We start from the raw sequence: 15,000 nt of genomic DNA, 5'->3' as shown, positions 1-15,000 counted from the left end.
CTCCTTCTCCAACAGGAAGGAGTACGTGGAGCGAGCCATCGAGTACCGGCTGCACGAGATCGACCGGCAGGTGAGACCACGTGATGCTGGAGCCGAGTGCTGGTTGTTGAGATGAACAGGATCAATTTACAGAATCTCATCTCTCTGTTGTGTTTCTACACTTTTTATCATCAAATCCACGAAGAGAAAAAACTACTTCAACAGCGTTTTAACAGACGCACACGTTTATTGGTTTCTTGTCCTTTCATGGATTGAATTGTGATACATCAATTTATTTTATTTGTGTTCATAGTCGGGGTTGAGGGTAAATTTGAATTTGTTAGATGTTTTGATTCTTTAAACATATTTTCACTCTGATTCTTCTGGGATGAAACAGAAATGTTCAGAAATCTGAAAACCTTGGTGGTCAGAGCTGAGGTTGTTGGTTTGAAGCCCGGTGACCTCACCCCTCCGTCCTCCTCTCAGGTGGCGGCGGTGCGCGAGGGCATGTCGTGGATCGTGCCGGTGCCGTTGCTGTCGCTGCTGACGGCCAAGCAGCTGGAGCAGATGGTGTGCGGGATGCCGGAGATCTGCTGCGACGTGCTGAAGAAGGTGGTGCGATACCGGGAGGTGGACGAGCAGCACGCCCTGGTGCAGTGGTTCTGGCAGACGCTGGAGGAGTTCTCCAACGAGGAGCGAGTCCTCTTCATGCGCTTCGTCTCCGGGCGCTCGAGGCTGCCGGCCAACACAGCCGACATCTCTCAGAGGTTCCAGATCATGAAGGTGGACAGGGTGAGTGAACCATGTGCAGCCTCTGGTTTTAAACATCAAACTGTGAAGTGGTTTCAGGAGCAGATCCAGCTGGGAACGTTTTATTAAATTAACTTTAGCTAAACTCTCAAAAGAATCTGATTGGTTCTCAGCAGTCACATGAGCAACCAACTGCAGAGGAGACAATCTACTTCCTGTTTACACCACATGACCTGTGTACGTGAAGGGTCACGTGACCAGTTTTTTCAGATGGAGATTGTTTTTGATTTAACAAAACAGTTTCAAAACCAAAGCTCATCCGCGTGCATGTAGCTCCGCTCTTTTCCCAGAATGCCGTGTTGTCTGTGGATAAAGTTTGATTCGACTTCCTCTCTGCAGCCGTACGACAGCCTGCCCACCTCCCAGACCTGCTTCTTCCAGCTGCGCCTGCCGCCGTACTCCAGCCAGGCCGTCATGGCCGAGCGGCTGCGCTACGCCATCAACAACTGCCGCTCCATCGACATGGACAACTACATGCTGTCCCGTAACGTGGACAACGCTGAGGGCTCGGACACGGACTACTGACGCAGGCAACACAGACACGCACACACATCACAACGTCCCAGGAGAGGGCGAGCACAGACTTATCTTATTCACACACACACACACACACACACACACACACACACACACACAGACGAGTCGTCAGCACTGCATCAGTCGTAGGAAACTCCTGAGCAATGACCACTTTTTACCATTTAATCTTCTTAAACAGCACAGATCTTCATTTCTCTTTGTGGTTTATTAGCAGTTTTTATGACACAGAAATCCACATGAGAAGTGCATTTAGTGTTAATTTGTTTTCCATTACTCCACATCCCATTTTCAGGGTTTCTGCATGGAGGTTCTGTTTCTTTGTTTGAAATGTGTATAGAATATTCAAGTGCGTGGTGGTGGAGGAAAAAAAGAATATTGTACATTGTGTAAAATGCTTCATTAGGAAAATGTTTTGCATAATATCCATATTTATTGTTTTCATTGCCTCTGCTGAGTTTCCACAAGCAACAACAATAAATGAGAAATGCTGCATAATTGATTTGTTCTTCTGCTGCTGAAGTTTGTAAAAAAACAACGTTTCCTCTCAGAAAGAAGACGTCACATTTATTTCAGAAATACAAAATATCACAAAGTCTATATCTGAGGGGAGGGAATAAAAAAACACAAAACCATGTACAAGAAAAAGGTCTCAGCTCCGGTTCGGTGTCGAACGAGATGTGATCAGCTGCAGCGTTAAATCACAATCACGTGACCGCGTCACATGATCCCTTCATCGAATCAGAGACGTCTCCAGAGCGTTTGGTCTGACGCAGAATCTAGAGTCAGAATCTGAGAAGATCTTAAGAAGAATGAAGCCACACTTATTTTTACTAATTGTTCATGAACTCGATTCATAAAGCTGCAATACCAACGTTTGACCAGCAGTTGGCGCCGTTTGACTGCATCACTTTGAAACAGAGAAACGAGTGATTCTATTTAAAGTCTTTTTTCCTTCATTAACTTAACTTAACTTAAAAAAACAGACGTGAAGTGAAAAAATGAACTTGATTTGAAAGATTCGTGATTTAAACACGCGTCGGTGTCGTCAGGTGAAAATAGAAGCGTGTTCGTTACGTCGCACGCGTACGAGACGTTTGGAAGAAAACTTGTGTAGACGAGTCTGGAAATTTTTAAACTTGAAATTCTTTGATTAATTCACAATCTACACGTAAATACAGCGCCCCCTGTGGTTAGCTGAGGAAAAAAGACCAATGTGCAAATCCGTACCCAGAGATTCATAATCTGAGGATAGAGCTTTTCTCAGGTGACGCTGCGAGGACACGACGCTGCGAGGACACGACGCTGCGAGGACACGACGCTGCGAGGACACGACGCTGCGAGGACACGACGCTGCGAGGACACAACGCGTCCTCCCAGCTCCGCTCATTCCTCGTCTCACTCAGTTCACAAGTCGCAGCTGAATCTTTCAAACTTTAAAACTAAGCCTCAACTTTACTAAATACAAAGTTATTCCACACGTTTATGTCTCGGTTCAGTTTTTGAGACAACTACATTATTGGATTCTCTCTGAGAGAAGCACACGGTTCAAAACCTTCTGTCAATTTGAAATTCACAGAGTAAACAGTGGATTTTCCCTCGTTTTAACAGGGTTTCAAAATAAATGAATGACTCACTCAGCATTGAAATCACTGCTTCTTTCTATAATGGTGAGAAATCCTGAGTCAGATCAAACATCTTATACATTTGAGTGTTTTTAGAACAAACGTCCCTGTTTGTGTTTGTCCACGTTTCAGGAGCTTCTGTCCAGAACAAGAGAAATGAAACTTTACATTAAGAATCATTTGAGAAGTTTCCTCTGGTGATTCAAATGAAAAGGTTTACAGATGTCGTCAGAGTGAGAGAACGTGTTAATGAAACATTCAGAGGAAAAGAAGAAAGACCATCGATAAATGGAAATCTGAGCATTTATCCAAAGTCTTTCAAATCCCTCTGATCTGTCACATTTCAAACTGATTCATTTTGGAGAGTTTTTCTGGAGCTCTGACTGAACGTGGTCTCAGGTGTCGGTGGAGCTGTGACGTGGTTTCAGAATGAGGTAGAGGAATCATAGCAAACCTAAAAAGATCAACGGAACATAACAGTCAAAGCATCAGTATGAAAAGTCTCAGTTTTATCAAACCGAACGTGATTCATTCATTTTCAGATCATAAATGTTTGTTTGAGAGGAACCGTTCAGTCGAGGAAACGAGTCCGTGACGATTGTTTCAACCTTTTCACTCAGAAGACGAGTGGAAACGATTCATCTCACAGACAAACACCCGTCACATCTTTTCAAGCAGGAACAATCAGTGTCTTTATTTTAGTTTCACCCTGAAAACTGGATCTTCTACATTTCATGTAGATGAAAAGGTTCCGAAGACTTTGAAACATGCTTTAGTTTAAGGCTTTAGCATCTTGGGCTCTGGACGCCGCCTGAGATCTGACCCCAGATCGGCTATGACAACCAGCCTCCGTCTCCCACAGTCCTGGGAGCGATGATGCTGTCCTTCGCCTGCAGGAGGCGCTCCAGACAAGGGGAGCTGATCTTGAAGGGCAGCGCCCCCTGGCTCAGACGAGGGTGAGTGCAGGAGCGGCACCGGGGCCCCGTGTGCGAGTCGGTGCTGGAGGAGACGGCGTTGTCCTGGGTCACTTCCTGTCTGCAGGGGGGGTCCAGAGGGCCGGGCGTCGACTCCAGAGGTTTCACGGAGCAGACGGGCGACGAGTGAAGCCATGTGAGGTGAGAGGAGGAGAAGGAGGCGGTCGGCTCCACGTCTGAGGAGCAGGGAGGAGCAGGAGGAGCAGGAGGGGGGGAGGCACTGTGATGATGATGCTGGAGGAAGAAGAGGAAACAAATCAAATTCAGCAGCAGTTTCTGTCACATGATTCCATCAGGCTGGTTTCACATTACCCAGAATGCAGTTCCTCTGTGAGATCCTCACATTTCAAGCTGATGTTCGTCTGATTATCAGTTTACACTCAAACGGGTCAGAGCAGAATTCATTAAATGATCCACGACCTTTTTTCACTTTAACTTTGTGAGACTGAACGTAATCTGTCGTTCTGCAGACTCTTCTCCTGAAGCCCCTGAGGAATAATTCAGGGATCTTATAGATTATAATATATATAAATATCTATATATATATTTAGAGAGTGTGATTTGGTGCAGATCCAAATAAAAATCTAGATCCAGTGAATTTAAAAGTGGTTTCATAAGGAGACTTGGTGGAATCGTGATGTTCTAGTTTTGTCTAAAATATAAAGATCATCAGAATCATTCAACAAGAGAAATATTCACATTTCAGAAGCTGCATCTTAATAATTCTTGAAGTTTTACCTTTTGCTTCTTGGCCGACGAGCTGTCGTCCGTCTGAGGATTTGGTTTAATATGAGGAAACCAACTTTGAAGCATTTCTTCTATTTTCAGTACGATGCTGAGGAAGCGTCCACTGGAGGAGAGACACAGGTTTAACATATTTATACTATGATATACTTTACTAATATCTTTATAATGTAAAATACATCCGCTGCTTTATGGTCTGTTTGACTCTAAATGATCATAATTCACTAAATGAACATCAGCTGTTTGAAGAAGACTTGAAACTAGAGACTGAGACAGAAACTCCTGAATGTTTCCTGACGTTATAAAGTGAGAAGTAGAGTCATTTTCTATAGACTTCTATAGAAACTACCAGAGGAGTCGCCCCCTGCTGGTCACTACACAGAAGACAGGTTTCAGGTCCAGGCTTCACTTTCTGGACTCGGAGTCTACGTCTCGTTTGTTAAAGATTCTATGAATGAAACTCTATAAATCTGCAGATAATTTCACTGTAAAATATCAGTTCTAGAAACGATAAGATGATTTTGTTCACAGATCAGTTTGTATAAGAACTTTACATTAACTTCATGAACAAGATCTGTCTTTGAAGTATAAACTGTACTTTGAATGTGAACCGCTGCAGAACAAGGAGGAGCTGAAGTCGTGTGATTCCTTCAGCGTCTCCACAGCCGAGCTGCAGCTCAGATCAGGGACGTCTCGCCAGTGGTCATTACATAAGCTGCATGAAGCGCCGACACATCCAGCAGCCGATTGGTCGACAACGTGCAGCAGCACAAAGTGTGTGTGTGTGTGTGTGTGTGTGTGTGTGTGTGTGTGTGTGTGTGTGTGTGAACATTCCTGTGATGTATCTGCATCTGCATGTGAGCATCAGACGATCACAGAGGAAGACAAGTGAAGCATGTTCAGTCCCCACACACACACACACACACACACACACACACACACACACACACACACACACACACACACACACACACACACACACACACACACACACACACACACACACACACACACACACACACACACACACACACACACACACACACACACACACACACACAGCAGCAGCAGCAGCAGCAGCAGCAGCAGCCCACACGTGGCAGCGGGGGGGGGGGGGAGGGCCCTCGTTCCATTCACAGTCTATAAATAGACCAATAAACCCTGGAGCGGCCTGTGGAGGCTCCGCCCTCCGCTCGCAGCATCACATCACAGACACACACCACCTCACCGACGTCACACAACACACCCGAGCGACAAAAATAAACATGTGTACAGACGAGTACTTTCCAACACAACTGTTCCACAGTAGAAGCAGAGATGGAATTACAAGTATTTGACTGAAGCTGAGAAAAGACTTTAACTCTGTGTTTACTTTACTTTGTTCATGTTCTCGAGTCACAAATAATAATGAAACAACAACAAGACAAATGACCAGAGATGAAATATTTTCAATAACAGACCACAAATCAAATCGGTTTTCAAAAGTGTGTTCACCCACAGGTGTGTGTCTGTGTGTGTCTGTGTGTGTGAGTCTCCCACAGTCTCAGCACCCACAGCTCTGTATTGTAGAGTCTTTTCAACACAACACAACACAACACGGTTCCAATCGAGGTAAAACAAAGACAATGAGACAATAACCCTGCGACGGTCAAACTCCTCCCGTGATGGAGAGCGGCTGGAGACTCGTCTGAAGATGGACGTTAGCGTGTGAGACGTTAGCGTGTGAGACGTTAGCGTGTGAGACGTTAGCGTGTGAGACGTTAGCGTGTGAGACGTTAGCGTGAGGTCCAGTCGAGTCCAGCAGTGAAACACGAGTTACTCTGAGGGAACGTGTCTGAAGGTTTCTCATTGAGAAGATTCATTCTTTGTTCAGTTCCATCTCAGACCTGAAGCTTCTACTTTGTTTCATATGTTCGTCTGAGGAACCGAATCCAAGTGGCTGTTGAACATCGGTAATAATATTATTAACGTTTCACTTGAACACTGAAGATGAAGTTCGTGTTTGATTCTTAGTCCTGAAGCCGTTTTCTCCTCTGATTCAAATTCAATTATAATGTGTTTCTTGTAGAGGAAACAAAACTATTTGATCCAACAAACATTCCTGTGTTCAATCAACTTACTGACTTTTACTGCTGTTTATCCAACATGTGGTCGGATCACACACACACACACACACACACTGAAGTATTCTTGAGGTATTTACCCCGTGTGTGGATTCTGCAGGACCCCCAGGATCCTCTGGATTCGGTCCATGGCGACGCTCTCTTGAAAAGTGCTGAGACCTGCAGGAGAAGAGAATCCTGCAGTGAGTCTGAGGGGAGGAGCCAGGGTCCAATCACACTCAGCGTTCTGACCGGTGTGATCGTCACTTTATTCACTGACGATCACACCGGTCACAGACATGATCATTACAGCTCCTGTGTCAGCAGAGACCTGCACCTCAAACACACATCAGGTGTGAAGCGTCTAAAAAACACACACACACCAGGTGTAAAGCGTCTCAAACACACATCAGGTGTGAAGCGTCTAAAAAACACACACACACCAGGTGTAAAGCATCACACACATGAGGTGTGAAGTGTGAAGAACTTCGAGCAGACCTTTGATCTCTCACCTGCATCACTTTCATCATCAGAGTTTAAAATGATGTTAAATGACTGGTGACTACTTTGATTGTGTGATTTTAAATCTTCCTTCCTGACTCTTACAAACATCCAGTTTGACTGTGTTCAAATGATCCAACTATAAAAATAACACAGTAAAGAAAATGTAGAATATTGTCAGAATTCTAACTTATGAATCATTAATATTCACCATCACTCAAACCTCCACCCACACCTGGATGTTCACTGGGAATCTGCTCAGGAGCTTTTGTGTGATTCTGCTTAAAAACTCACAAATGGAGGAAACACCCTCGTTGATGGAGGTAATGAGGAGAACAAATTAAAAGCACTAGTATATATGTATGTATATATATATTTTAAAGGGCATAGTGGTGTTTTTTGTGTAGTGAATGTATTTAAAGTTGAACCTAGATGTTTAATACCTGGGTGTGAAATACGTGGGACCCTTGATTGACACTTGACCCCCCATGAAAGCCTCAGCAGCAAAGTTCTGGGGGGTCTCTGGAAAAAGTCTTTTAAAAATGATTCAACACGTTTAATTCTCACGTCTGAAAATCAGTTCAGTAAATAAATCAAACTGAGTATGAACTTCAGTGCAGAGAAACCAGGGAGGATGAACACAAGGTTTTCTAACTTCACTCTGTTTAGAAAAGTTCTGAACACAAACAGTAAAAACACAATATAATAAGAGAACACAACATTACAAACACACACAACATGTTGTGCTGACATCAGCTTCATACGTGTGCGTGTGTAAACCTACGTTCAGAGTAGCGTCCTGACCTCAGGCTGCGCAGGATGGACGACAGAGGAGGGATGTAGCTCTGCAGCTGGGAGCACTGGGTGGACAGAGAACTGGGTGAGTGTCATGACACCGGGCTGCTGTAACATGTAACATGTAACTAACATGTAACATGTAACTAACATGTAACATGTAACATGTTACATGTTACATGTTAGTTACATGTTACATGTTAGTTACATGTAACATGTTACATGTAACTAACATGTAACATGTAACTAACATGTAACATGTATCTAAAATATTACATGTATTTAACAACCACACACTGCAGAGCTCAGGATTACACAAGTCACATAATCAGTTAATTTAGTCTGTCTGTGTGTGTCTGTGTGTGTGTGTCTGTCTGTCTGTCTGTCTGTGTGTCTGTCTGTCTGTCTGTCTGTATCTGTGTGTGTGTGTCTGTTTGTGTGTATCTGTGTGTGTCTGTGTGTGTGTCTGTCTGTCTGTGTGTGTCTGTGTGTGTGTGTCTGTCTGTCTGTCTGTCTGTCTGTCTGTATCTGTGTGTGTGTGTCTGTTTGTGTGTATCTGTGTGTGTCTGTGTGTGTGTCTGTCTGTCTGTGTGTGTCTGTGTGTGTGTCTGTCTGTGTGTATCTGTGTGTCTGTCTGTGTGTGTCTGTCTGTCTGTGTGTGTCTGTCTGTCTGTCTGTATCTGTGTGTGTCTGTGTGTGTGTCTGTGTGTGTCTGTGTGTGTGTCTGTCTGTATCTGTGTGTGTGTGTGTGTCTGTATCTGTGTGTCTGTGTGTATGTGTCTGTGTGTGTCTGTCTGTGTGTGTCTGTCTGTGTGTGTGTCTGTCTGTCTGTATCTGTGTGTGTGTGTCTGTCTGTGTGTGTCTGTGTGTGTCTGTCTGTGTCTGTATCTGTGTGTGTCTGTCTGTCTGTATCTGTGTGTGTGTGTGTGTCTGTATCTGTGTGTATGTGTCTGTGTGTGTCTGTCTGTGTGTGTCTGTCTGTATCTGTGTGTGTCTGTGTGTGTGTGTCTGTCTGTGTGTGTCTGTCTGTGTGTGTGTCTGTCTGTCTGTATCTGTGTGTGTGTGTCTGTCTGTGTGTGTCTGTGTGTGTCTGTCTGTGTGTGTCTGTCTGTCTGTATCTGTGTGTGTGTGTCTGTCTGTATCTGTGTGTCTGTGTGTCTGTGTGTATGTGTCTGTGTGTGTCTGTGTCTGTGTGTGTCTGTCTGTATCTGTGTGTGTCTGTGTGTGTGTCTGTGCGTGTGTGTCTGTCTGTGTGTATGTGTCTGTGTGTGTCTGTCTGTGTCTGTCTGTGTGTGTCTGTCTGTGTGTGTGTCTGTCTGTATCTGTGTGTGTCTGTGTGTGTGTCTGTCTGTATCTGTGTGTGTCTGTGTGTGTCTGTCTGTGTGTGTGTCTGTCTGTATCTGTGTGTGTCTGTGTGTGTCTGTGTGTGTGTGTCTGTGTGTATGTGTCTGTGTGTGTCTGTCTGTATCTGTGTGTGTCTGTGTGTGTGTCTGTGCGTGTGTGTCTGTCTGTGTGTATGTGTCTGTGTGTTTCTGTCTGTGTCTGTGTGTGTCTGTGTGTGTGTCTGTCTGTATCTGTGTGTGTCTGTATCTGTCTGTGTCTGTGTGTGTCTGTGTGTGTGTGTCTGTGTCTGTGTGTGTCTGTCTGTGTGTGTGTGTCTGTGTGTGTCTGTGTGTGTCTGTCTGTGTGTATGTGTCTGTGTGTATGTGTCTGTGTGTGTGTCTGTCTGTGTGTGTGTCTGTCTGTATCTGTGTGTGTCTGTGTGTGTGTGTGTGTGTCTGTCTGTCTGTGTGTGTCTGTCTGTGTGTGTCTGTGTGTATCTGTGTGTGTCTGTGTGTGTCTGTCTGTCTGTGTGTGTCTGTCTGTGTGTGTCTGTCTGTGTGTGTCTGTGTGTGTCTGTGTGTGTCTGTCTTTCCTCCTCTACTTTCAGGACGTATTGATTCCCAGTGAATTTCCCCCATTAACTCCCATTTGAGGCCATTAGCTTCGTGCTAACTCTAAAAGCTACGTGTCCACGGGTCTTCAGCAGCTGTCGGAGAAGACGATGGACACCTTCTCACTCCATCAGTCTGAGGCTCTGATTGTGTTGCTTCTGTTTCCTCTGTGGTTTGTTTTTTTACCTATTTCCCACGATACCTTTGACAACCACCAGGTGAACAGGAGCTCACGGCATCGTGGGAATAAAGGAAATGCTAACGTTGTGCTCCCACCGTCCAAAAAGTAGCATCTTCAATTGTCAGTGACCGGACATTTTAATGTTTGTGCCACAGGCTGTAAATAAAGATGGCCTCTTCTGCTCCTACTGTCCAGAAATGAAGCCAAAATATCTTGGAAACCAATGTCGCCATCTTGCTGCAGGTACGTTGGAGTCTGAGTCGGCAGCGTTCGTTTCATAATAATCCGTCTGGTCGTTTCTGTCCCACTGGAAACATCAGCCTCTACATCTGGATCCATGCAATACGTTTTACTCTGTGGTGCAACATGCAGGTATGAATGAAATATGAAATATGAAATATGAAATGTGCTGCTGATGAGAAGCGACTTGGCTCTCCATTAGATTAAAGTGTGAACGAACCCTCAGGTGTGAATTACACAGAACCACCTCCTCTCAGCTCATCACAGAGAAACCCTCACCTTGAGCGAGAACAGCTCATCTTCAGTGTCTTCTTGAGGTTTTTCACAGAGTTCGTCCAAACTGGCGCCGTGTGTCCTCTTCCTGTTTGAACCACGTGACTCCACAGGAAGTGTCTGCTGCGTAGAAACTGAGGTAAATCCCTGAAGTGGACTGAGTGACGGAGAACCTCCATCTCTACAGTCAGAGGAGTCACTGTGAGCGGCTGCAGCCGGGCAGCAGCTCGTCCGAGGTTCTCCTGATGAAGAGGATGAAGAGGATGAAGAGGATGGAGACACCAGCTCCGCTCCGTCCCGAGGACTTGACCCGTTGGAGCTGTCGTAGTCTTCCTCATCGCTGGCGAGCCAGTCGATGGAGTAATCCGAGTCTGAGGTGGACATGTTGGAGTTGGACCCTCAGCCAGCAGAGAGCATCACGGACCTGCCACACAAACACGTGTTCCACATGTTACACATGAGATGTTGGGTTGTTCACGCGCTCTGACCTTCACTCCACATTCGACAGGAGATCTCTCTGATTCAGACCAAACACCATCAGCTGAGATGTGAAGGACTCACACCACATCTGGACCACGTGTGAACAGAGCTGCTTCAGGAGGAAACAGGAAGTCAGAGCAGCTTAAACTCTTAAACGTTTCACTCCTTTTTCAAACTAAAAGACTAAGAATCCGGACTCCAGCTGATTTAATGCTCTGACATTTTAGTAAAATTTATATTTTTGTGTTTTTTTGATTCTTAGATTTAAAATCAAAACAAGACGTTGAGCTCTAATATATTTTTTCAGACCAAATAAGAGAATAATTATGATAATAATTATCTGCAGTCTGAATTAAAACCCACAGGACTTCAGAGAAGTTATGATTGACAGCTGACTGACTCATGATTTGGAGGCGGGACCTTGATACCTGAGCTTCACTCTCTGCACATGATGTCATCTTTATTTACAGTGTGATGTAGAGATCTGGAACCAATGAGAGTGGACGACACCTTTAAAATCACGTTTCCCTCGGATTTCCCCTGAAGTAGATTTAAAGTTGGAACATCAGCTTGTTCCAGATCTTCATCCACATGATGTTTAAACATCTGAGAGAAACGTTATTTTAAAGTCTTCATCACTCCTCATGAAAGACGGTGTCGGTGTGAACGTCTCCTGCTCGTCTCTACGTGTCTGAACCGAGTCCTCGGCTCTGATCCTGATCCTGATCCTGATCCAGAGACGAGTGAACACAGATTAAAGAACCTCCGGTTCAGATCCAGCAGGTCACAGCCTTATGTAACACACACGTCTCTCTGTACTTGTGAGGACACTCACTGACACATTCACTAGCCCGGTTAGTCAGGGGCTAGTGACCCCCCCGACCCTAAACCTAACCCCTTAACTACCTTAACTATCACAACTTAATAACAACTACCTAAACCTGATTCTGACCAAAACCTGATTCTAACCTAAACCTGATTCTCACCAAAACCTGGTTCTAACCTAAACCTGGTTCTAACCTAAACCTGGTTCTCACCAAAACCTGATTCTAACCTAAACCTGATTCTGACCAAAACCTGATTCTAACCTAAACCTGATTCTCACCAAAACCTGATTCTAACCTAAACCTGATTCTCACCAAAACCTGGTTCTAACCTAAACCTGGTTCTAACCTAAACCTGGTTCTCACCAAAACCTGGTTCTAACCTAAACCTGATTCTAACCTAAACCTGGTTCTCACCTAAACCTGGTTCTAACCTAAACCTGGTTCTAACCTAAACCTGGTTCTCACCAAAACCTGGTTCTAACCTAAACCTGATTCTAACCTAAACCTGATTCTAACCTAAACCTGGTTCTCACCTAAACCTGATTCTAACCTAAACCTGGTTCTGACCTAAACCTGATTCTGACCAAAACCTGATTCTAACCTAAACCTGATTCTAACCTAAACCTGGTTCTCACCTAAACCTGGTTCTGACCTAAACCTGATTCTGACCAAAACCTGATTCTAACCTAAACCTGATTCTCACCTAAACCTGGTTCTCACCTAAACCTGATTCTCACCTAAACCTGATTCTAACCTAAACCTGATTCTCACCTAAACCTGATTCTAACCTAAACCTGGTTCTCACCTAAACCTGATTCTCACCTAAACCTGATTCTAACCTAAACCTGGTTCTCACCTAAACCTGATTCTCACCTAAACCTGATTCTAACCTAAACCTGATTCTAACCTAAACCTGGTTCTAACCTAAACCTGGTTCTAACCTAAACCTGATTCTAACCTAAACCTGATTCTAACCTAAACCTGATTCTAACCTAAACCTGGTTCTAACCTAAACCTGGTTCTAACCTAAACCTGATTCTCACCCTCAAACAGTCCATTGAAGAATTGAGGACCAGACAAAATGTCCTCACAATGATGGTATTGAACCAAAATTAGTCTCAGAACTATAGAAAGACACACACACACACACACTCTCTCTCTCTCTCTCACACACACACACACACACACACACACACACACACACACACACTCTCTCTCACACACACACACACACACACTCACACTCACACTCACATGCACACACACACACACACTGATACGAGCACGTGGGAAATGCAGATTCACGCATTTTCACAACTTCGACCTCAGCACGGGCGCGTTCACGTGCGCGCGTTGAAACGCACGTTTTCAAATGTGCAATAAAATGTGAAACTGCGGAAACTTCAGTTTCACCAGCGGGACCTTTAATATATTAATATATCATTTATATAATGTGTATATTATATATATTTATACACATAAATGTATATAAATATATAAATGTACACGAGCAGAGGAAACTGCGGAGCTGCGTTAAAGATCTGCAGCCCGGCACCAGCCTCTTCTTCATCATAACACAGTGCACCAGGACCGGGACCAGGACCGGGAACGGGACCGGGACCGGGAACGGGACCGGGACAAGGACCAGGACCGGCACCGGGACCAGGAACGGGACCTGGAACGGGACCAGGACAAGGACCGGGACCGGCACCGGGACCAGGAACGGGACCGGGACCGGGACAAGGACCGGGACTGGGACCGGGAACGGGACCAGGACAAGGACCGGGACCGGCACCGGGACCAGGAACGGGATCAGGACCGGGACAAGGACCGGGACCGGGAGAAGGAGCAGGACCGGGAGAAGGAGCAGGACCGGGAGAAGGAGCAGGACCGGGACCGGGGCTCACAGCCTCACTTACCCGGGCTGAAGTGTCGCGGCTCGGGAGACCAGGACCCGCAGCGTCGAGCGTCCGGACGCGGAGAGAAGTGATGATGGAGTGAAACCATGAGAGCAGCTGAGGCGGGCGGGTACTAGAGACAGGAGCGCGTGCAGCCTCTCCCTGGGCAACGTGTCCGGGAGGGGCGGGGTTACACACACACACACACACACACACACACACACACACACACACACACACAGAGAGGGAGACACGCACACACACACACACACACACACACACACACACACAGAGAGGGAGACACGCACACACACACACACACACAGAGAGGGAGACACACACACACACACACAGACAGAGACACGCACACACACACACACAGAGAGGGAGACAGGGAGACACACACATGCACACACACACACACACGGACACACACAGGAAACAGTGGAAAAATAAACACAACAGTGGGAACACGTGATGACGCAGTGACGACACAATGAGCAGCGTCACTTCAGGGAAGCTCTCCCATTGGTTGAGAGTGTCAGTGCAGCACGTGACCAGAGAGAAGCCTTATTAATGCTGGAATTTATTGAGTTACTCAGTAATGTACTTGTACTTGTACTTGTACTTCAGTATTTGTACTTTGTCTCTGGTCTGTACACCACAAACACACAATGAGTCAGAAGTTGAGTTCCTGAGTTGTGCGACTCTGAAGTTTGTCACAGGACAGACACACACTCTCTGAGCACCGGTGGTTTCTGGTTCCAGGAGATGAGGTGAATCAGAATCCTGTTGATCTCTGATGATTCCTCTGCCCCCCCCATGACTTGCACTTCCACAGCTCAGACTGAAACCACAGCTGTGTCACATCCTGTTGGTGAGAACATGACACTGGATGGGGGGGGGGGGGACATATCCTCTCACAATGGTCCTTTACATTCATGCTCTTAATAAACAATGGGCTCGTTTCATGTTTGTAGGTTTTACAGAAGATCCTGTTTCCTGAGAAGATTCAGACTCGGCTGGAAACATCTGAAATGTTTTTATTCCCGGAGCTGAGTCACCTGACGAGTCAGTTTGTTACTTTTAAATATTCTGTTGTA

The 15,000-nt window shown here is 45.5% G+C and overlaps 2 protein-coding genes across 8 annotated transcripts in view; one reads left to right on the top strand and one right to left on the bottom strand.

Moving 5' to 3' along the window:
- Positions 1-1,822, top strand: part of herc1 (HECT and RLD domain containing E3 ubiquitin protein ligase family member 1) — a 56,239-nt gene extending 54,417 nt beyond the window's left edge. For all 6 annotated transcript variants that reach the window (XM_034614888.1, XM_034614896.1, XM_034614894.1 and 3 more), the window contains 3 exons: positions 1-70; positions 466-771; positions 1,129-1,822. The exon at positions 1-70 is cut by the window's left edge and continues 83 nt beyond it. In XM_034614888.1, the coding sequence (XP_034470779.1) occupies positions 1-70; positions 466-771; positions 1,129-1,314 (562 nt within the window). In that variant the 3' untranslated portion in view covers positions 1,315-1,822. The remainder of the gene's footprint in view (positions 71-465; positions 772-1,128) is intronic.
- A 590-nt stretch (positions 1,823-2,412) lies between these two features.
- Positions 2,413-14,318, bottom strand: LOC117752148 (circadian-associated transcriptional repressor-like). 2 transcript variants are annotated; one of them, XM_034569342.1, is made up of 6 exons: positions 13,919-14,318; positions 10,699-11,116; positions 8,054-8,129; positions 6,870-6,948; positions 4,661-4,772; positions 2,413-4,156 (listed from the first exon to the last, which is right to left on the bottom strand). In XM_034569342.1, the coding sequence occupies exons 2-6, from the start codon at positions 11,074-11,076 to the stop codon at positions 3,782-3,784; spliced, it is 1,020 nt and encodes a 339-aa protein (XP_034425233.1). In that variant the 5' UTR covers positions 11,077-11,116; positions 13,919-14,318; the 3' UTR covers positions 2,413-3,781. The 2 variants fall into 2 exon arrangements, with proteins under 2 accessions (XP_034425233.1, XP_034425238.1); XM_034569347.1 differs by lacking the exon at positions 13,919-14,318 and adding an exon at positions 11,181-11,266.
- Positions 14,319-15,000: the final 682 nt, after the last annotated feature.

This window comes from Hippoglossus hippoglossus, chromosome 3 (assembly GCF_009819705.1).
Source record: "Hippoglossus hippoglossus isolate fHipHip1 chromosome 3, fHipHip1.pri, whole genome shotgun sequence".
NCBI lineage: Eukaryota > Metazoa > Chordata > Actinopteri > Pleuronectiformes > Pleuronectidae > Hippoglossus > Hippoglossus hippoglossus.
Note: the sequence above shows the minus strand (reverse complement) of the source record. Positions and strands in the feature narration are given on the sequence as shown.